At 37.4% G+C, this 23,190-nt stretch overlaps 1 protein-coding gene across 3 annotated transcripts in view; it reads right to left on the bottom strand.

Moving 5' to 3' along the window:
- TENM2 (teneurin transmembrane protein 2) overlaps positions 1-23,190 on the bottom strand; it is a 617,267-nt gene that overhangs the window by 469,709 nt on the left and 124,368 nt on the right. For all 3 annotated transcript variants that reach the window (XM_088173828.1, XM_088173829.1, XM_088173830.1), the window contains exon 3: positions 5,298-5,588. In XM_088173828.1, the coding sequence (XP_088029954.1) occupies positions 5,298-5,523 (226 nt within the window). In that variant the 5' untranslated portion in view covers positions 5,524-5,588. The remainder of the gene's footprint in view (positions 1-5,297; positions 5,589-23,190) is intronic.

Below are 23,190 nucleotides of genomic sequence, written 5' to 3'. Positions count from 1 at the left end.
TCCTAAAAATATCAGTTGAACTGGAGATCCTTTTGAAGACAAGACATAGAAGGTGGAACAAATTTGCAAGATTTGTTCAATGTTAGACATTTTCATTATTAGAACTATATTTTCATTTAAAGTATCTTTTTTTAAGACTAAAACTATTATTTCACCTCCATGGAATACATTATTTCTCTTTACAGTAGATTTTAATATGAGAAAGAGCATCCACAGATGTGTGTGAACAAACCTCTTAGAAGAGTGTGTGCTCACGTGTGTATGAGAAAACGGAGAAGGCTTTATAGGATCAAAAATTATTATTTTCAGTATCCAAAGTCAAGTCCTAGAAATCTATTACACAGCAGAGTAAAGGGATGAGGGGAAAAAAATACATTAAAGTTTTCTTCAACATTCAGCCAGGCCCCAGCACTGTAAGACAAGCAAACACGGCTTTCATTGAACCACAAGATCTTTTTGCCTGTTAGAAATTTGAAACTATGAAGTATAGAAAGCATATTTCCTATTAATTTTGATGTTCTTCTGAAAGGGTATTTGCATGAGAATGGTTTCTATGCCTATTTAGGGTAGATCTGAGGTTTTTAAAATTTTCCTTTTGTTCTGTGTGTGCTTACTACATGTTGACAACATCTAGTTTTTAGAAGTTATCCTTTTATATGTGGTTTACACAATGTGCATGTAACTTTGCAAATGGTTTAATAAAATAGAATCTAGTTTAAGTTAATCATCAACTAATGAGGAGTCTAGTAAAGAAGCAGTAAAAATAGAAGTTCTTTTGGAAAGCTAAATAAAGGAGCAAAAAGAGAAAAAAAAGGAGCATAACTCTATATATACTTATATATTTGCATCAGAAATCCCTGCATTCTGAGTATCTAATTTAAACTCTAAACAGATGCTGATTTTTAATAATGATCAGTTGTGGGAAACTGCCAAGAATAAAAAGTTATTCCCTGAGAGAAACTCTGTATACAGAGAATTCTCATATTATATCTTGCTGTTGTTTATTCTACAAATACATATTAATATTAGAATAGTGCTGTGTTTGCCAGCACTGGTGTTATTAATTATTACTGGAGTTCTCATCAGCATCACAGCTGCTCAACTGGTCCAGCAGGTGAGAAGAGATGAAGATGAACCTTTGCTCAGTGAGTCCAGCTCAGACACTCAGGGGTCAGTCCAGGAGGTCTGAGCACCCAACCAGGCCCAGCAGAGGAACTCACAAAGGATGGAGATAGAACACGGTGAAATGCCAAGAAAATAGCATGGAAGGGGAACGTAAGGGAAGTGAGAAGGAAGAGATTATCACAACTGATTTAAACTACCATTGGCAAACCAGAGAGCTGGCTGCTCAGAAGGAAAAAAAATATAAAAACAAAACAAACACACAAATAAAACCAAACCCTCAAATATTACAAACCAAAACAAATAAACAAAACAAAACAAAAAAACCCCAACAAAACAAAATCCACAAAATACCAAGAGAAAACAATTTGTGCATATTTAAAAGAAAGTAGCCTAAAGACTGAAAGTCAATCCCATTATGTCTGCCTGAAAATCCACTTCTAAATATATTTTCTCCTAGTGTTTATTGTGACTCAGACCTAATATACACAAAGTTTTGATTTAATTCCTGTTTATCAGATCATCTTGCTATTACAGCTCAAAAGGGCACTTGACTGATATTAGAGTACAGATCAGAGTACAAATGTTAGGTTTGGGTTCAACTTTCTTACCTTTTCCTTTCTTAAAAGTATACTGACAGAACACTGCTCTAAAGGTTGATACTTTTATTTATTTGCTAGTCTAGTAATGCTGCTACATTGCTCCATTATCAACAACTTCAACACAGATGAAAGCACAGCTGAAAAGTGCTTTCATGTTTTTAAATTACTTAATAAGAACCTTATCTTTTTTATGATTTGGGGAGGGGGAGAGTAAGGGAGGGAGGTTTTATTCAGCATCTTTCCTTTATTAAATAAGGTACACAAATTATAATTTCTACTTCTCAATAAGACTGCTTTCTAGGCAGGAGAAATTGAAGGCAGTTACCTCACCCTAATAAATATTTTAGAGTGGGATCATGTTTCTCTCAGGTCACCATTAAAACCAAAGTAAGTCTTGATTCAGGAGAACTGGAGGTTCCATATGCACTGGCTAGAAGAGGAAAGTTGCCTTGAGGCCTTTTCCCACACAAGCCATCCTATGTGTGATTCCATGTTAAGGAATCTGTCACCTTGCCTCTACCCCAAATTTCCTTTGATTATGGAACCATACAAATATAAAAAAAATCAACAAACAGATTGCAGAATGCCACTCAGAAACCTTGCATGACAAAGGAAAACTAAGAACGTGCTCTCACTCTCGGTACATTACAAGAAAAAAGTTTCACTTAATGTCTATAATCTGAATCTATGTATCAAAACATTTCATTTCCAAAAGGTCACAGGTCCTGGAGAGAAATATTAAAACTGCAATTGCCAAAACTCAGTTGGATTTGGAAGGGATACATTAATTTTAATGGCACAGTTGAGGATGACTCAGGTTTGATGACAAGATGATCAAAGATCTCATCTTGGTGTTACTGGGAATACGAGCAGTGAGAGAAAGGCTGCTCAGCCCGAGCACCTGTAAGAGCAGCTGTGGCCTCTAAGGAGCAGCAGCCCATCAGTCACTGTGAACAGTTAAAACCTTCTTTTAAGTCTGACCAGCCTTCATCCCTCTCAGGAAAATACTAAAAGAACCCAGCAAGAACTATTTCAGACTTCTGAGCTCTGAATATAATTTTGTCATTAGCATTTCATGGACAAACCATGATGAACAAAACCAGAGTGAATGCAACCTCTTCTTAACAGATTTTTCCAAACCCAGTAATGTACAACAGGCAGCAGCTCAGAACAGCTGTGAGCAGTTCCAGTGCTATGGTGCAAAACCTAAATATTTTGAAGTAAGTCAAAAGTATTTAGCTTTTCGAATAGAAGAGACAAAATACTGAGGAAAATATCTGCAATTCCTTTAAAACTGTCAAGCTTTTTCTAATACAAGAACAAAAAAAACCTCTAAAGACTATTTATTTTAATCATGTTTATTTCCCACAGAATTTAATCCCATCGTAACGCCACCTCAAAGCTAGAATAAATTTAAATGTATAAATTCCTGTATGTTTGCAGCTGGAAACTGTATGCACGAGATGTAATGAACACAACTTCCTACTATATCAGCCACATTTTTTATCCATCTAATGTTAATATAGAAAGTGAGAACAGCTACCAAATCTTAATCTAGATCTCTCACATTATCTCAAATTTCATGTCAGTAAAACTGTACAATCAGAAAGATATCCAGCTTTCAAATGCAAAGAATCATCATACAAACTTATTTTCTGAAAAATTGCTTTCTAAACTTAACAAAAGCAGGAAAATAAGGAGTTGCTACTCATTATCTAACAAAAAAATTACTTTGGCTCTCTAAAATAAACACTATTTATTTAGACACAACAACACAGACTAGTAGGGAAAAATATAACAATAAGAAAAAAAAAATCTGAATGTTTCAATTCAGTTACCAACAATTTGCATTCGCCTTCATAAAGAGGGCAGACAAGAACACATTAAGAGCAGGGGGAGGATGAACAGTTGTCAAATCAGTAATCAAGAGAAAAAGACCATTATGAAATGCTGAATAATGACCTGCAAACTAAAATGAGGCACTCGAGCTGAAGCATCAATCATCCTGATAGGGAAAAGTAATATTTAGATGACTCCTGTACAGTAAAGTAGAACAAACTGCAGTGAAAATGGCTCCAGCAGCTCAGACGTTCGAGGTGCACTTTGATGCTTTATCTTAGGTAAACACCTCTAAGCAAAGACCCTCCAAGAACAGAGATTACCCCAGAAAACAGAGCTGGGTGTTTGACAGACCAAGCACAATGCAAACACTCCCACATGTCTGCAGACAAATGTGAGCGAAACAAGGGATTAGACAAGGGCTTAATTATCGACACTAATTATTGGTTTGATTTAAAGGTGAAGACAGACACTGACTGCTGTCAGAATGTTTTAAACAGGATGTGTGACATGGCATCAGATAAAAGAAATGACCTTACACTGAAGGATTTCCACAAGTGTGCTAACTTCCCATTCCCTGAGCCAGAACAGTTAGAAATGTGTACAGAGAACTATCACATGCTGTTAGAAAGCACATAAACCAGAAGAGTTTCTGCATTTAAATGATGGTACATTTAAATAATGTACCAGATCATTTCCCTTCCACTGAGAGGGGCCACAAAACCTATACATTTATGCATCAAGCCTGCCTGTACCTTAGCTGGTATGAACCATATCTGATTCTTCAACTGAACCAAGGCTTTTAATTCAAATGCCATATCTAATTGTTGATTGAATTCCAATTTAACCTGCTTATTTGGACAAGTAAACCAGAGATTAAACATAGTTCCTATGAAACAATGTTCATTAACTGTTTCAGCACAGAGGCTTACAAGTTCTTGAGACAAGCAAATACCAAATGACAATAAAGCTGTGTGTACAGTGCACATTTACAGGTTTTTCAAGTAAAAACATTTACATTTTTAATTCATTAATCCATTGGACATAGCAAGGACCATTTTGTAAAATAAAATACCTTACAAGTTCATACAGGCAGGTTATTTCAAATATTAGTTGTAGCCTGGAATGCTCAATTACAGCCAATTGCAAAAGGAATTACATGGGTTTCCTCCTTTCCGTTTTTATGAGGTCAAGGGTGAGCAGTGACAAAATGAAATCAGAGGAACCAGCACTCTCATTCCCACAGTTCAGCTACACAGCAGTCAAGAACAGGAAAGGAATTCCAAGGCACCTGATGAATAATTAATGTATGTTGGCCATACAGGTTTTTACCATAACAGTGTCTTTTCAGTACAGATTCTGCATTGAAGAGAAACACACTGAGGTGAAAATGCCATTATCATTTCCAGAATTAACCCAGGAAACAGGATACCAAGCTAGCACCTTGGCTAACCCCAAGATCTGTGCAAAAGACATCCCCTGGTTAAGGGTCATGGCATTTGTGTCTATCAGATGTTTTGATCAGTGAATCTTGGTTTGCCTCATTTACAAATTTCAAAAGTGGATTTCAAAAGTACCAGAACTCTGAGAAAAGAAAGACCTTTCTAATTTAGCACAAAGCAGTGGAAATAATGGTAAGATAATATCCATTCTCCTAGAGCTCTTTCATTAAAACTCCTCGTGGCACTGAGATGCTTTAACCGTAAAAGAAACCAGTTCCGACTTTACACATACCTTGTCTGGGAAACTCATCCGACTCCCTGTGCACCAGGTCAGACACTCTGTTTCCATAGTGCATCCTGGTGTCGTGGTCATACGCCTTCAGGGTCTCACTGGAGCTGTAGGACTTCTGGGTGGGCACTCTGCAGTCCTCGCTGTCCAGCGAGGAGCTCGTGTAGCGGCACTGCTTCCCACAGCGGCCCCGGGTCAGCGAGCGGTGCCTCCTGTCCTTTATGTCCATTCTTCTGAGCCACGCACGGCGCTGCCACAAGAGCCACTCTCCTATTTGGAGCCAGTCGCTGCCACCTAACAGCATGAAAGGATGACAAAAGAGTAAGTAATGCTGCCACTACATTTTGTTTTATATTCTACCTTCCCTGACTTGTCCTTGAAGAACAATGCAGCACTGATCAAGAAGAAAGGGAAGGCCCACATGACACATCCTCTAGAAATTGAAATAATTGACCTGAATGGGTGGGGAGAAAAAAATTAAATGCTGTAAGATTATTGAGTTCTATCTAAATTATTGTATCATCAAAGAATTGAAAAAATAATGATAAAACAAAAGCACTGTCATCTTTTGATTTTTTAATGAACCCTGGTAACAACACAGAACTGACAGAACAATATTTGTTCCCGTTATGCAACAGAAGAAAAGTAGACTCAAACCAGCTTTAATTATTTCCATTCTTCCTGCAGGAGGGCTTGCAATTAAGACTGAAGCATGCAGGAGAGTTCCAAAGAGGAGATTATTCCTATTCAGCGTTAATGCATTACAGAGCTGTACATTATCCTCTAACAACGTGCCCACAAGCAGCAGCAACTGATTTTATTGCCCCTGGTTAACAACAATCCAAGGCCCTGCTCTGAAGGTGGACAAGGTCTCTCCAGAGGTCTGCCCCAACCCTGACATTCCTACATGGCTGTTGAGTGTCTGAGCACACTTTGGGGATTGGCTGCTCTCGTGCACCCCGGAATGTGACTGGATGAGCTCCTTAAGATGACCAGTTTATCCAACTCAGCACTTGGAGCTCTTGAAAACTGTCTAAATCTCTTCTTGTTCAACAGACCATGGAGTTTCTTACAGTCTGCTTAATTAGAACACCCTTACTGTGGCATATAGACTTTAATATATGCATTGTTAGCATACAAAAACTACAAAATGAAAGCTAGTGTAGCAAGGAAGAAATATAGTAAAAGCACAAACATCCTACCCACTGGGGTACTAATTATTTTCAGTTGTATTAGTATGTATGTCTTTCTCTCATGGCACAGTATGCCCAGGTCTGTGCTAGTCCTGAGAAACCCTCATGACAATTTTTTTTTTGCTGGAAATTAAATCTTCCCAAATAAAAAAAATACTCGAAAGTGCTAATAAGCAAAAGTTGGAACAAAACATCTTGCTTCTTTCTACATGGATATGGAGGTGATGGAATGGTTTGGGTGAATTTAGCTGGGACAGTTGAAGAGCTTTTCTTTGCCCCTGTCCTCTCTCAGTCCAGGCTCCCTCTGCCAAGCCCACCCAGCAGAATGTGCCCAGGCCAGAAGCTTTGCTTAAGCCACCAAAGCATTTCAGCAGGGATTCCTTGTGCCACCTCTGCCACCAAAGGAAAAAAACTGCAGCAGAAGATGATAAAACATGCAGAAGGCAGCCAAGCCTTTCTTTGTGGTAGTTGTTTGCACCTGCAGGAGAAGAGGTCACAGCACTGGCACAAATACTGGCTAAATCATTGCTTTTTGAAACAGATTATGGTCCTAAGAGAGAATAAATGTACTTGGCCAGAAGAGCTGGTGACCTAGAGAAAAGGTTTCTTCCCTTCATTTAGATTTGACATTTAGCCTTGTTGTGGTTTCTGGTTTTTTGGTTTTTTCCTTTCTGTATTTTAAAGAAGAAAGGTAGGTAACCACAAGAAACAGCTGCTTTAAGCCACCCACAGGTGTTCTGCAATCTGTGAGGAATAAGAACTGTAAACATGCTTACTTTTTTCTTCTTTTTCATTTATTTTTAACATTTCAGAGGGGAAAAAAAGTCACAAAACAACATATACAGAAAAACCAAAACAAAAGCAAAGACATTTGGCACTTGAAACTGTCAAGGTTCATTGTATAACTTCAGATTAAAGAGAAAGAAAGATTCAATCCACATTCTTGTTTCTCAGCTCTCTGAACATATAGCAGCTAAGCTGAGTCCTCCAAGTCTGAATTTTTAAGTTCAATTCTTTGGTCCTGTAATATTGATTAAACTGGAAAGCACGTTAACTGAAAAGCATATTAACACTGGTGGCACAAACAGTTTCTTGAAGTTTCAGGAAATACACGATCATTTAGATTAACACTGCCTGGCTCTTTGATCCCATTTTAATACTCTCTCATCAAATTCAGATATCAACATATCACAATTATAAACACAGAAACAGACACAGACACTACAGCATTGAGCAAAACCTGCCAATTACTCTCTGGGAGTCCTCTTGCTGCTATTCAACACAAAAGCCTGTCATTCCATATGAATTCTATATTGTCTGTCAGTTTAGATAAATAAACAGCTTTTTGTTTTTATGATTGCTAAACTTAAAACTGTTTGGCCTAATTTCTACTGTTTTTGAAAGAACATTTAATTCCTTGTTACTGTAGTTAAAAGAAGGATTTACTGTGACTGAGATAAAACTTCTGAGTATTTCCAGGACATTAGCTTATTAAAGCATCTTCTCGGGCACACAAGAGTTTTTGAAATTGTTCCTTCAATAACCATTCTTTTGTAGAGTTTTGTGCAACTCCCCTAAAATACAAAAATAAAAAAAACGGAAATGGTAAGACACTGTTTCATTGCTGATCGTGCCTGGAAATATTCCTCAGTCATCTGCACATGCAGAACATGAGGCACAATGTCTGTGCTACAGTAACTACAACTGCTAACACAAGAAAATTATTGTAGAAATGTTCCAAGATCTTTACTTTGATCTTTCATAAGGAAAATCTTGTTAGAAAAATCAGACATCAGAATAATTTGGTGAATAACTTGATTTTTATGATACCAGACTATTAAAATTTTCTTGAACTTTATTAATTTTAGTAGGTCCTTCAAATTCTATAGATAAAATGATAACATTTTAACTGGATTTTTTGTTCAATGTCATTTTCATATTTATTAGATTAGTTTTAATTTTTGTTTTCCTTATTTTTCCATTACTTGAGGACAAATCCCAAGCGTCTGAGACTAAATACATCTACCTGAACACAACAAAATATTCTCAGAGATACTTCTCTGCTCCTCACCCGTGCTTTGGGGATTTCTTTGAACATAAAGCAGCCAGGCAAAAACCAATTGCAGAGCATCTTGCTCAAACAATTCCCAAAATTTAGACAACAGTGTCACCATACATGGCTTAAAACACAGTGAATTAAGTTGTGAAACACTCCTAGAAAATCTGCTTTACTTTTTTTTTTCATGCTTATGTTAAACAGATGAAATATTGATTCAATTCAGTGCTAAACACCTTTCCAGTTAGACAGTGAAATCTTTATGTACTGTATTTCTGGAAAGGTAAGGCGTGATAGCTTTGCTCAGAGAATAATGGTGAGATGCAATTTGAGTTCAGAACTCTTGACTTGCCTGTCTCAAGGGCACTCTGTGAATGGTTTATTTTGAGTAATTGACCTAAATTGTAACAGATTTAATAATTTCTTTTGTTTCAAAGGATTTAACTAATACTGCTCATTCTGACCCACTTACACTGCAGAGCAGTACAACCACTAACAAGTGACTTCAACTGTTTTTCTCATCTAGTTTTGGTTTAATTATTTCAGAAACACAGGAGCTCTGTCTAACTTTCTAAGAAAGGTGTTTATTCAGAAAATATTTATTATTTATAATGGCCTGCTAAAGGGCTGGTCAAGTTTTACAGAAATAGAGTCTCAGCTGATCTGGACCTACCAAAGCAGTCAATCTAAGGCAATAAACAGCTCGGGCTGTATTTGCTGTTGATGTGCACAGATCCCATGTGCCCCAATAATACACTTCTGACTCACTACTCACCCAATATAAGACTTATTGTGGTTCTATAAAGCAACTGTGTACCTGAGCATGACTTTGGCAGTGGTAATGAGAGCCTCAGTGTAACTGTGGGCAGTGCAAGGGCATTAAAACACTGCACATCCTACGAGGACAACAGAGGCAAGGGGGAAAAAAGAAGAGAGGATAAGAGAAGAAAAAGCTGAGGAGAAGAGAAATGAAAAAATAGGTTTTTGTTTAGGGGGTTTAAAAAGACTGACCACTTCATTTTGTGTTAGCACAGCCAAATCAATAGGAGGCATAGAGGGAGGGCTCAAAATGAATTTTAATGGCTTAAGGAAGCTTATGCTAAAACTCTGTAAATTTAAAGTTGATTGATATATTTTTCTAACTCAAGGCATGGGTTTGTTTGCTGCATTTTGTAATGATCCTGACATGATTACAGTGTACAGGGCCATTAGAACTGCCTCTCACACCACACAGAGCCCAGGAATCACTTGGAAGTTCAGGGGAAACAAAGAAGTTTACATTTATATTGTGCCCTCAAATCACCCGACACAACTAAATCAAAACATTACAATAGTGCAGACAGTGTTGGAAATAGCCCCTTTTTCTTCCCCCTCTTTTTTTTTTTTCTTTTTAAATTTAAAAGTAGCACACCACGTACCAATCGGTTCATTAAAAAAGTAAGGTGTCTTAAAAGCCTGGACTCCTTTTCAGGAACAGCAATTGGAAATAAGCTTGTGATTCAGAGATTCAAATGCTGTACATTATTTTATGCAAAGATTATTTTTGAAATGAGAAAATGCAACAATTCAGCTTTGGTGTCGTACAAATTTTCAGGCAAAAAAGTTAAAATGGTTATTTAACTGTTGTATTTATTTCTGATTTTAATATTAATGAAAAAGAACATTTCTACTTCTGGCTCCCTCCATCTATTAAAAAAAAGGCAATAAATAAAATGAAATTTTAAATACTGTAGCTAAGTTCAGCACAGAATATGCACTTTGTTAGATGAAGCAATATTGATGGCAAGTATGCTGGTTTTGATTTGCATCAAAAATCAAAGTACATTTGGACTTTGGAGTCTGTTTGGTATAGCCTCATTTTTCGTTGATAAATGGCTCTTCTGGATTTTTAATTTTTTTTTCTGTCCAAATACTGAATTTTTGTTTTAGTGAGCCACTCTATATTAAGTTGAAAATTAGATATATTTAGTATGACATGGTAAACAGCTATGTCAGAACAGTTGTGATGAATGATTCAAGTTAAGTAATATAAGACACACAATGCTTATAGGCATTCTTTGTTCTGCTCTACTGAAGACAAAATCAGTTTTATTTTTTCCTTTTAATAAATAAAAGCTCTAGGAAGTATTTTCAGGCTAAGGGCAGTCAAAATAGTACACACAACAACAAATTCAAGCACCGAGACAAATATTTATCCCATATATGTATTTTTATCTGTTTAAATATACATGTTTTTATTTCTAGACTATCTTCAGAGATTTCTGTACTCCAGGAACTTCTTATAAATCCCAGAGCTGTTTAAATCTATTATGAAAATAGCATTCCATTAAGAAAATAACATGCCATCGAGAACGATGAAAGCCCAGGAGCTACGAGACAGTTTTTGAACAGTGTCCCATCCTTCACTGACTGCTAAGAATTAACCCCTTACTCGTCCCTGAAATCCTCCCCTTTCCACTGGGCACAGGAGGGTGGTGCATGTGAGCCCAGCCTCTTCTCGAGGGGCCTCAGAACCACAGCTGACACCGAGGCTAAGTGGAGAGTTTCTTTCTCAGGGGCCAGCTGAAAAAGCTGCTAGACAAATTCAGGTACAAAGTCATAAATGTTCTTAAATGTGGCTTCTAGTTTATGCACAAACTGGGGAGAACCACGGATTTGGAAACCACACCAGTAAAATTTCACTATCAGCAAACATCTACAGCGTCCCAGGTCTGAGGCAGAGCAGGGCACACATGAACCATCCAAATCTTTGTGTTCAGCTCCTACAAATCAAGTGCTTTTCCCTCTCCTAGAGCATGAGAAATAGCAAACTTCACAAATGATATTCACTTAGTGCCTCAATAGCCCACAGAGCACATTTAATTCATGTTTCTTGAAAATTACTTGAAATCCATTAAAAGATTATTGGGGTAGTACACAATTCAGTTGCTGATCATCAAGAGAGATCATCAACTATCCTGCTGATTCCCATCCTAGAAGCTACAGCAACCACGAGGAGATTGTGTCACAGTCACTCAGAGGTGAGAAAAGCTCATTTTTCAGTGAAAAGCTTATACCCCAAAGTGGTACTAAGCAGAACATTGTTAGTTATACAGAGGAGGCTGAAATCACATCTTTTCTTCCCAGATACACAGAGGCAAAACCATGCAAAGTTTTAAAGTTTTTCCTATTGGAGAGTGTTCTTCCTTCTTTTCTGGGTGAGGCCTTAACTATCCCCCACCCCAGAAAAAGAAAAAAGAGATTTTACCCAGGGATAACATATTTCTACTACTAACTCAAAGTTGTTTACAGACACTTATTAGGCTTTTGAACAGCTAAATCTCTATAATTCTTATTCTACAACAAAGGCTAAACACCATGAAGATAAGAGTCACACTTGAGGTCACAAAGTGAGTTTGCTGCACATTTGAAACCCCAAGTTCCAGTGCTCAGTTTCCTGCTCCCAGTATAATTGTTATCTCCACAGATCCATCACTCTATGTAGTCAGGTTTAAAATAAATAAATAAATAAATAAATAAATAAATAAATAAATAAATAAATAAATAAATAAATAAGATCAAACCCTAAAACACCACAAAAAGCCAAGGCCTAAATTATTATAATTACTTAAAATTAGTATAGCTGAACATGTTCACAAAAACTATTTAAAGATCAAATACAAACCAGCCACTTCAAAAGACTAAGTTTGCTAGAACTAATTGCCTAAAGAACACTGTTACTCTTTTACTGCCTAGAAAGAACAAACAATATTATCTACTGCTAAACTGCCATTAATGAAGAAAGGTAGAATAATTTATCATTGTATAATTAAGACAATGCCATTAAGCATGCTTTAACGATTCTGTATAATAGTTCCCTATCACTAGAGAATACTTTTGAAAGAGGGAGTAATTGTCTAAATAATTTTTGATTAAGTCCTTGATCAAACTGATCCACATTTATAGAAGTGAGACAGATCTAAATGCCCATACAAGGAGTGACAACTTGCTTTATTTAACTGTCCATGGGTGATGCACTTTTTCTTTGTAATCCAAGGCAAAATGCTGTCTTTAATTAACTTAATGGGATTTTCAACCTTACCAGCAATGAAGCCAAGACATCAAGCTGCTGGGAGCATAAGTTGGGCTCCAATCATTCCCCCTCTGTTTTGCTTTCACCAACACTTGGTCGTTAGTTCACTTAATTATTCACCAGCATTTTCCAGTGTACTGACAGTCCCCTTGTCAGGCTCCTTTATCTTTTCACTTTCTCAAAAACCTTATTTATGCCCAGAATCCGTTATGGATTTGAATGCTGTCCATATCCACAAGCCTTTTCCTTCACACCCACGCTAATCCATCAGCTGTCTCTGGGAGCTCCTGGGCACAGTTCTTCCATATGAGATTCAAGGAGCTTGATTTTAAATATATGACTGTGCTATCAAGTTGGAGAAATGTAGTATCAAAGGATTTGCACTTCTCTTGCACCCAAGCAAGTCCAATGCCAAGAATTTTAAGACAGTTCCTTCCTAATTATTTTTCACTTCCTTATGTTAAAACACTCTAATTCTACACCCAGTGGGCACCCCCACTCCTGCTGGCAGCAACAAAACCTGTACCACTGGGTACAAGATCAGCCAAGAGAGAAACACCAGGAATGTGCCTTTCACTCCTTGTTTACAGATGAATACACTGTGCAGGGGAACTCTGCCAGAATCTGAGATCAGCAAAGCTCCTGTGCACATCTCATCCTACTGTGTGATGATCAAGTTGCTTAAGAAGTTTCTTAGCTATTTTCAGACCCCTACAAGACTATTCTTAAAACTCATCAAATGTAGAAATCATGCAAGCAGTTATGGGTTTAGGTACTTTACTTATCATTTCAATCAAGAACACCACCTGCTTTTCACTCTACACTTACATAATTTTCTCTCATTCTGTCTAAGAAACAGTCCCTTTCTTTCTTTACAGCTACCACAAAACCTCTCCTGCCTCAACTGGATACTAAACATTTTCATTTGCTTATTAACAGAAGGCTTTAAGATGCTTTCTCCCTGCTAGCAGTGTCAATCTATGAAAGTATTTTTGCAGAAGGCTTTACTAGAGACTCCATGTATAAACTTGTAAGAAAAATCAACAATATTTTAAAATGCCTAATAGTATTTAGCAGAATTTCAATAAAGCTATTCCAAATTACATATGTGAATAGTCCACTCAGCTAATCACTGATACTCTGTGTAAGAGAAAAACACAGAGGAAAAAAAAAAGAAAAAAAAAAAGGAAAAAAGAGTGTTTCTATTTGTATAAACTGGTAGCCTTATTTCTTGTGAGTTCTCCACCTTTGTAAACACACAGATTTTATCAGAAATAACAGCTTCCTGAAGTGATTCTTTGTTTTAAAAGGTTCAAGGTATGCGAAGAAAAAGTTAAAAGAAAAAAGAAATAGGAATGGAAAACAACAGAACATCGTGATAAGGCACACAAAATGGATAACACAGTATCTCAACAGCCTCCATACAAGTATTTGCTGAATGTTTTAAATTCTAGATTGCCCCAGCCAGAAATGAAACTTTGCATAACACAGTAAGAAAGCTACACTGGAAGATTCTCAGCTAACAAGTGTTGCTCCATCTTTCAACAGAGGAAAATTAATTGCTTTATAGAAATTAATTAAACCTTGCAGTGATGGATATAATTAATGCAACCATTATAAAAAAATGACCAGCTGTAACTCAAAATGTCTGAAGTGAATTTCCAGATTCCACACATCAATGGGTCATCAGGTATGGAACTGAGACCTTGCCACCCTGAAAGCTGGTCCATCCAAATATGCAGTGCAAGGTTTACACACCTAATTTACTCACATTACCATAGCAGAAGAGGACACAGACAGTTACCTTGATTAATAGAATTTTTTAAGTAACCTCAGTCAAGAAATATACACTTCTAGAAAAACACCTAATCCAAGATACAAAAAGCAGCAAACATCTCATAATATTGTACAGTCACTGTGCAGACATCACTACATCCTCTGTTCCATCTCAAATCATGAAGAAAAAGGCCCCAACCCCTCCGGAGGAAAATCTCTCTGGAGAAAAGGCCACAGGCTTCAGCAGACATTATCTTCTGTTATCTACTAATCATTCAGGACAGAACATGTACTCAATATTAACTCTCATACTGCAGCTTCCTCCTGCAGATTTTACACAGGACCATCGTTCTGCTCCCTATCTTCTTTCTAGCTGTGGGTGTCTCCAAGGAAAGCCTGGCATTGGCAGGTGGATAAGGGGTTTCCTCCATGTCCCCCTGCCAGCAGTCACTGCTCACAGGGCTGAGTTGTCACAGACAAGCCCATCCTGGCTCCTCAGCCCGGTGTGAGATCTTCATCCAACACCCCGCAGGGGTTGCCTGAAGGCAGCTGAGGACAGCAAGGGCTAAAGCTGCACCAGCCCAGAACAGGGGAGCTCACGTGGGGATATCTCAGATAAGCTACCACAGGAGAAATGCCAACAACCATCTCCCATTCACCATCTGTGCCGAGAGTTTCACCAAGCAAGAACAGTCAGAAAGGAGAAACAAGTTTTAAAATGCTCTTAAAAGTGCATGGAATCTTTGCAAAATCCACTTGTGGTCCTTTCTTTCTGTTGCCCTTTCACAGACTGAACAATAACCGAGCTGCAATGTCTAATTTCTTCACAAGTCTAAGCTCCCTGCATTAAAGCCAGCCCCCACAATTTTGCCATCTGCTGCCTGGATTGCCGTGCATCCAGCACAGAGATCCCCACGTTCTTCAATTCCATGGTCAAACTTCCCAGGCAAAAGCATCAGCACTCTGTGACAAGGAATCAAACCTAAGGGAACTTGGCAAGAAGCACTTAAAGCAAATTTAAAGCAAATTCTGTTTCACCTACCACATTCAGTTGTATCACTGACTCTTGCAAAATAAAATTTATCACTTCAATGAAGATTTAAATCACACTTGATTTAAAACTAAGTATTTATTGTATCTGTGCGGCTATACAGACATCCTGTTCTCCATCCACAGCATATGAAACTGACAGTGTTTTAAAACTGCTTATTCTCCAAAGATATTGCACAGTTTGAACAAGTTTATAGCTTTGTTTTTCAAAACAGAAAATTAACCAGAGGTCCAAAGCTTAGTTGATTCTTTTTCTAAGGATTAGACATTGAGTACAGAGAACAAAATTAATAACGCAGTTTAACAAAATTTACCTTGTGAAACCAGAATTCCCTATGGTCAGAACCAACTTGTAAGTTAAACACAAGCCTTAAAACGCTCTCTTTGTTCCAATCCTGTATTACCTACCCAGGTAAATGATTTCTTAGTACCATTATTTTTAGCAGTACTTTACAGATGGCAATAATGCTGCACCAAGTTCTCCTCCCACAAAACAAGATGTTCATGAATTGGAGCAAGTCCAGGGAAGGATACCAGTGTCTCAAGGGACTCAAGGGACTGTCTCAAGGGATCTACGTGGAGAGATGAAGGAACTGGACTTGTTTAATTGCAGAAATGGCCAGCAGTGGCCTTGCTGCTCCTGTGAGGCCATGGAGAAGAGGGAGATGGGGCTTTACTCAGGGCAAGTAAAGAAGAGTAAGAAACCACCAGTGCAAACTGAGGTCCAGGAAGTTCTGAACAGAAATGGAGTAAAAATCACTCTGGGGACAAATATGCACTAGAGAGGTTGCTGCAGGGGCTGGGGAATTTTGCTCATTTTCAAGACTCAACTACACAAAACGCTTAGCAACCCCAGTCTCAGTTCAACACTGACACTTGGATTAGGTGAGCTCCAGAGGTCCTTTCCAGACTCAATGGTCTGTGACTATGATGTTCTTAATTTAGGAAAAGTTCCATAACCATTAAAAAGTCAGAAGAACCAAAAGAACTATTTATGTTGGAAACAAGCCTGTAAAGTAAACACACAAGGCAAGCTTTGTAAGCTGAGCATGCAGGCTTAAAAAGTCAGAGGTTTTTAAAGCAAAAAGTCATCTAAGCTTGCAGGTTTAAAGCTGAACTTCAAACTTGAAGAGCACAATAAGGCAGAGGCTGCATTCTGTCTGCACACACGTGCAGCCTGCAGAGGAGCAGACACCACTGCAGTGGGGTCCTGCTACACTCACACTGAGGACACACCAGTGTGTGTGTGTGTGTGTGTGTGTGTGTGTGTGTGTGTGTGTGTGTGTGTGTGTGTGTGTGTGTGTGGTGTGTCAGGGAAAAACGAATGGGCTTTATTCCTTCTTCAGTTTCATACAGACATTTGAGGGAATAGAGTTCTAGAGTGAAGAAAACACACAGGAACTAAAAAGCACAATTTAACAAAAGTAAGAAGCACAAGCTCTATCACAATTCCCAAGACAATACTGCAAGCTCATACGTTTCCAAACATGTCACTTGACAGTGTTGACTTTGAAACAGTCCCTTAAAAATGTGAAAACAAACCCAGAAGAAAACAACTCTGCCATATGTTGTGATGACACTATCATAAATCTAAAGGAAACACATGAGAAGGAATTGTAACCTCTAACACTCACCTCTCCACAAGGCAGAGCCACATTCCTGTGTCATGTAAATCAATAAAGGCCTACTCTCTTTTCACTGTAGATTTTATCTTTTGCTTGGAGGCCCAGGAAGCACAGCATTCATCTGGGCCTATCCTACAGATACATGGCCAATGACCAACTTGAGATCTGTGTGTGATACACAGGCATATGGTACATTATTCTGTCTGGAAATCGAAAGATTTTTGTAAAACAGAATTTTAAAAAAAAATCAAAAATTGTTATATTGACTTACCAACAGAATCCTTCGATTTCTATTTACATTGCTGAGTATGACAGACAGTAGGTGTGAACCCACAACACCACAGAAGTCAGTGCTGTTTTCTCTTCCTGTACAATCTTGTCTGCCTAACTTCAAAAGGTTCACTGATTTTAGCCGATCAATATAGGCTAAAATCAACTGGCATTTTGTCTCAGCTGGGCTGATGGATGCAGCTAATGTTTCCTTTCTGTTGTATTTAAGTCAAAGCAGGGATGTGGAGAACATGAGCTACTAGGCCTGGGACTACAGAAAGAACAGTTGGCCAGCAGAAACTGTGAAGGAAGGAATACATTCACTGGTATCTATTATGTGAATTAAGATTGGTAGTTGTTGAGGTGTGCAGAGTCAATAAAGTGTCCTAATTAACCACCTTCTTTGTAACTTCCCCATTTGTGACCCAAGTGAATTCCCATCCGTGCTGGGCCATCCTGAATTTCACACTGTATTTCCAAGCTCATGAACTCACCTCACACACATCTGGCTCTGGGACTAGTCACAGCTGCACCTCAGTCCCCTGAACAAAGTGTGCTCTAAGTAACATCCTACTGCACCTTCCACCAGGGATTTTCCTAATGCTCCACCCTTTGAAGAGTTGCTTCTCTTCCCCAAAGAAAGCACTGCAATCTCCTATTTTAATACAAAAGTTATTGAGGTAGAGGAGAGCAAAGTGCAGCAGCCGTGCTGTTTAAAGCTTCCCTTGGTGCAATAGGTCATTCTCCCACACAGGCAGTGGGAAAAAGAGTCTCCTGTATCTGTGCCTCTCAGAGCAGGAAGGAAACTGAAACAAATACTATAAATGCTTTATTATCCTGAACTGAAATCAATAAACTATGAACAGCTGTAACCTAATTTACTAGCGAACAGAACTGAAAAGATATCTGACAAATGTTTTCATATACATTAAGAGCCATCAGATTGTAATTTTAGGTCAATATCAAGACACACAGTGACCTAGAGTAAAATGATCTATATACCATTACCAATTAATTCAGTTGCCCAAATTACCTCAGTAAATTCTAACTTGCATGAAAACTTTCATGAATTATTAAAATAAAAAATAAAAGGTAAAGAAGAGAAAAGAAATCTCTTCCTTGATGCCATTGTTACTGATAGACACACATTGCTCTTCAAAGGCTGGTTCTGCACAAACAGTGATGGAGACTGTGACAAGCAGCTCCCAGAAGGGTGGATCTGTGAGCTCAGTCCATGGGCACGGGGAAGTGGTGCTCCCTCACACTTCCCAAAAAGAGTCTCCTATCCAAAAAAGAGCAGGACTGAGAAGTGTCTGTTTGGGTGTTTGGTCAGTGGCATACCCAAAGCCACTTGAAGTGACATTTCTTCCAGCACTCCCATGGAGATTCCATGCAGGACAGCAACCCCTGACAAGGCTCATTCCTCCTTGCACTAACACAGAAAATCAGGTGATATAAGATATAAAAGACACACAGTGCAGTGCATTAGGCAGCAGGAGCAAACACATCGTCCATCAGTAATTCCTACTCCTCCAGGAAAAAGCACTCCCTGAACCAGCCAGCTTCCTACAGACGAGTTCTGTGCTTTGAGAAGCATCTGGAATTGCAACCAGAAAAAGAAAACAACTATTTTCTCAATTAGAGTGGAGAAAAAAGCGAAGTAAAACAACAAACATAAAACTGAGCTTGTGTTTAAGCCACTAATATTGGTTTTAATCCTAACAGCATTAAAGATACATGAATCATTATTTTTTATTTCAGCTATCATAAGAGCACATTATTTCCATTTACATCACTCAGCTGTCCAGTTTCATTCCAATTTCCTGAGATGCAAGACAAAAAAAAAAGACAATCCCTAGACTGAGCAAGCACACCAAGAGTTAACTACTGGGAACAGAAATCAAGCTTCAGCGATTAGTAAGACTGACCAGCTTCACAATTTTGACTGAAAAGTAAGTTTTAAGATCTGTTACACAAACACACCTTATAAATTCCTTTGCTTGAACTTCTGCAGTGGGTATTCTCTTAAATAAAAAAACATGCTATTTATTTAGTTTAGCATTAAGTCGCTTTTATCATTCTCATAAAAATATTGTGAAGGACAAAGCAGTTTGCATGAACCCTTGTTCATATAATATATATTTTTTTAATTATTTAGTATTAGTTTTCAGCTTCTGATCAACTTGCAGCTTCAATTTTCAACACTTTTTTAAAGTACCCTGATAGCATAGTCTTGAACTAAAATAATAAAATGAAAAAAAAAAGGCTAAAAGGAAAAGAAATAACTTTCTTAAGAGTAGCTTACAGATTCGGGTTATCTCTACAATTTTGAATTGATGATAACATTTATATATTAGAAGATCTGCAAAGGAGAGATTCTAAAATACACAGATCTCAATGCTTGGGGCAACTCCTCAAGAGAAAGACCTGTAATGACCTCAATTGCAACTGAATTTATGGAAGTGGAATAACGTTTAACTGAAAAGAGTGATTCTTATACATAAAATAAACTACTTATATCTCATTTACTAGAAATATGTTCAAGGAAATCTATATAATTCCATGATATCTTGATGGAATCCTCAGTTTTCTAAGTGGCTGGCTTAAATTTTGAAAGCGGCTTAGAAATTCTAACCTGAACAAGCAATGTTTCTCCTCTTTTGCACAGGTGAAAAATCATAGATAAGATGCCTTTCTTTAAGTCATTTATCCACCTGAAATGTTTTTTTACAGTCAGTATAAAAAACTTACATGAGGCTGCTGGAATATTTTCCAATAATCAAGAGTACAGAATTAGGAAATGTCCCATTTAGAAATTGAGTTTTGAGTGATAAGAAGGAAATACAGACTGGTCCATAGTGCCATGCCTCCATTTAGACTGCACTAATGTTAGTTCTGATACAGTGCAAGTGCATCACCAGACAGATGGTCAGATCAGGACTTCAAATATATGTGACTTAAAAATTTTAATTCGACATGAAATTGTGACATATCAGTTAATTAGATTTTGTTTAATGAATCAGAATGCTTTCAAAAGTTATTTCTTTCTATAGAGAGATTTGTCCATACTTCCTAAAAATTCCAGAAATTAGATAAGTCTAGGGATAAGTCTACTTATCTATGTAGAACCAGGCTAATCCTCACTTTGCTAAATAACATAAATTATCAGAGGGACCAAAAGCAGATTTCCTTATCATTCCCACTAGGAATTTAACTAGGAAAAGTGTCATATCATGAATAACTCCTAAAATTTCTACTAAAACACACACATGAGCTAAAAAAGGCTGTGCTCAAGCTCCACAGCTAAACCAAACCTCTGATTTGCATGAGAACCTGGTACAGTAAAAGCAGACAAAGTAACAATAATGGAAAAGCATTCAGGGCAGCAGAGTTTGGCTCCAGATCAGGGCATGTGTAACAAAACCAGTAACACAGGAGGTGCTCAAAACAAATTCAATGGGAAGCTAGGTACGAAATCTGTAGTGCAGCAGATAAAACAAAATATTTAAAATAAATAATTGATTTTAAAAACCCACCAAAAAATAAAGTTTGGAATATGATGCACACATTTCACAGCAGTCAACTAACAAGATCACAAGACTTTCTTTTACCCTGTTTGTAATTAGAACTTCATTAATATTTTGGGGGTGTCAGCTACTTGATTTTCACCCATCTTTGTGCCTGAGCTTTTATAAGTTTCTTAATTTTGAGTGTTCCCCAAAACCATCTGCACTTCTAGAAACCGTTCTCCCTTTTTCTCTTAATTTCACAAATTCTAGGTGCAGTGCATATGCAAAGAGCTACAGTTCTCCTTATAAATGAATCCAGCATGGGACAATAGCACAGATTTTCAGACTTCATCTATTCCTCATGTGCATTTCCAAAATTACTGAAAATTAATGAGTTTCTATGGTGTGCATTTATATGCAGCTCTTTGAAGTAATTACTAGCTAGGAAAAGTCAATTGATGAAATGGATTGATGAAAGAAAAATAACTAATACAAACTATCCTTGTACCTACAATACTTTTCAATGCTTGTAATTGCAATCCTGGATCCAAAATGCACTAAAATAGAGTAAATTCCATATCCAATGAGTAATGCTGACCAAAATGATGAATTTCTAAATATGCTGAATATGCCATAAAAAGTAGAGTCTAAGGACTTTTCTTCTCTGGAAGGTAGGTCTATTTTTTTCTATCAAAACTCAATTCCCTTTTGTCTCCAAATAAATAAGATTTTACACACAACTGAGTTTATCTGCCTCAAATCGATTAAAACATTAAAATCAATCTTTAAAAAAAAAGTATAGTTAACCAATCTGATTATTAATGTAAGTCTTGTAGGAACACAGATGTGCTGAATATGAATTTCAGTGCCTGAAAGGTACTTTGGAAGGTGTTAGGCATTACTAGAATGCATTCAAAACATGTGCAGCCACCTACAAAAAGTGTTCAGGAGCTTTACACGGTTTGAAAGGAAGAGCTTTTTCACAGCATTAGTTTTACAGTAAGCCTTTTTAGGCAAATTTCAATGAATGTGTAGTTCACATAATTTAGACTGAATTCACCTATAATTCAGTATTTGACAGAGCTAATGCTTATTTGTTTCTAAAGAGTCTGCAAACAAAAATATTTCTTCTTTTATTCCCCAAACATTTCACTAAAATTATATTTTGCTTTGTTTTCACATTGAGGATTGAATTTGACACTTTAATGGAGAAAAGCAGCTTGTGCTGGTTACTGTGCTTCTAATTATTGTACTCACAATTTGCTTTGCTTTATATCAGAAAGAATTTAATGAGACTTACATTTTGAAATATAGCACTGCTGCTGTAGAAGAGGATTTCTTCCAAGAAATTCTGGTTCCCCATCTGAGCAACTCAAAGCAGGAGTTTCTGACCGAGGAGCTCACCCCAGCAGCATGCAGGTTTGAATCACATGTGGACACAACTGAAAACTCTCCTAAGCCCACCACGGGCACAGCTGTTCATTGTTTCCCTCTCAAGTGTTTTAAATCCTAACTCTTCTTAGATCAGATCCAGACACTATTTTCTATTTAACTGTGTAAGGTTAATAAACACTTTTCAAATAATGTAATAGTCTACTGTGTAGATCTCCTGAACCAGTTTTATCTTCTTCACACAAAGATAACGATGATTATCTCTGCAGCTCCCATAAATCTCTTCACCTCCACGGAGTTGTTGGAGATACATTGATTTGCATCAGTTGGGCATTCTGCCAGTTTGTGCCACAAGCAGGGGTAGAATCATGATTTTCAAAGCTCATTTTCAGTGAAAACACAAAGCTGCATACCAGTAAAAGTCTTGGTTTTGTCAAATATTTGTTTCAGTCAACTCAGAGTACACATTACAAATCAGTTGATTCTAAATTTGTGAGCAACGGTGAATAATAAAATCTCCATGTCCCTGAACATGTATGCCACCGTCCCACAATACCTGTGATTCTGTGCTTCTTTATCTCTAAAGCTGTGCGGTCTTTTAAAAGACTTTCATGAAGGATTCCACCTGCACACAGATGATGAAGTAGAAAGGAAAAATAATATATAAGATTTGGACCCAGAACTCGTAGTGCTTCATCACAAAACTTGAAATGAGTTCCTTTAAGGTACTTCCAAAGAGACAAGGACCAACGCCCTGGCAAACTGGTGAAGATTTGCATGCAAGCATCAGCTTATTTTCCATTTGAATCCAAAGGTTTTGCTCATTTCCCCTTACATATGATGTAAGTGGAAATGATACTAACATTCATATGAAGAACACTATTTTCTCCATCAGGAACATAAGAAAATAGGAGAATAAATTCTGCAGACAGAAAAGGAAAATATATAGTAAT

The sequence above is a fragment of the Sturnus vulgaris genome, chromosome 15, assembly GCF_052056855.1.
Source record: "Sturnus vulgaris isolate bStuVul1 chromosome 15, bStuVul1.hap1, whole genome shotgun sequence".
NCBI classification, from domain to species: domain Eukaryota; kingdom Metazoa; phylum Chordata; class Aves; order Passeriformes; family Sturnidae; genus Sturnus; species Sturnus vulgaris.
This window is presented reverse-complemented; position numbering and strand designations above follow the sequence as displayed.